Below are 727 nucleotides of genomic sequence, written 5' to 3'. Positions count from 1 at the left end.
GCCCCGAGAAATTAAACAACCATATAGTAGACGGCAAAATATTAGCCCCGAGAAATTAAACAACCATACAGTCGATGGCAAAATAGGTACCCAGTAATATTGACATGTAGATAGAAATTTCTTTCATGCTTTTGAAGACGAGCAGTATTGAATATGAAATTGTGTAAATTCTTAGCTGATATATTTCTGTGGAATGAGACCTATTAAGATGTTTCTATGAATCCCTTCAGGATATTTCTGTGGAATGAGACCTCCTATTAAGATGTTTCTATGAATCCCTTCAGGATATTTCTGTGGACTGAGACCTCCTATTAAGATGTTTCTATGAATCCCTTCAGGAAAAATTTGCCAAGATGGCTGTAACAACGTATGCCATGGAAAGTATGGCCTACTGGACGGCCGGCATCATTGACCAATATCAACAACCTGACTGCTCTCTGGAGGCTGCCATGGTCAAGGTAAGCATGCATTCTGCTCATAATAGTAACTTGACTTCACAAAGCTGTAGAATTACTGGATGTGTATTCTCTAAAAGATGTTTTGTGTTGTAGATTTTCAGCTCTGAGGGATGCTGGGTCTGTGTGAACGAGTGCTTACAAATCCTCGGGGGCCTTGGATACATGAAGGATTATCCGTATGAGCGATATCTTCGGGATGGACGAATTTTGATGATATTTGAGGTAGTTCTAATAGGCCGATCTAACTGAAAATCGGTCTAGGAATGATC

General features: G+C 39.9%; 1 protein-coding gene across 1 annotated transcript; it reads left to right on the top strand.

Annotated features, from left to right (window-relative positions):
- Positions 1–100: 100 nt before the first annotated feature.
- Positions 101–683, top strand: LOC110440721 (acyl-CoA dehydrogenase family member 9, mitochondrial-like; the record flags this gene model as incomplete). Its single annotated transcript, XM_021483873.1, has 2 exons — positions 101–458; positions 552–683. Coding segments are annotated over exons 1-2 (237 nt in total), but the record flags the coding sequence as incomplete, so codon positions are not given.
- Positions 684–727: the final 44 nt, after the last annotated feature.

Source organism: Mizuhopecten yessoensis, unplaced genomic scaffold, assembly GCF_002113885.1.
Source record: "Mizuhopecten yessoensis strain PY_sf001 unplaced genomic scaffold, ASM211388v2 scaffold700081, whole genome shotgun sequence".
NCBI lineage: Eukaryota > Metazoa > Mollusca > Bivalvia > Pectinida > Pectinidae > Mizuhopecten > Mizuhopecten yessoensis.
Note: the sequence above shows the minus strand (reverse complement) of the source record. Positions and strands in the feature narration are given on the sequence as shown.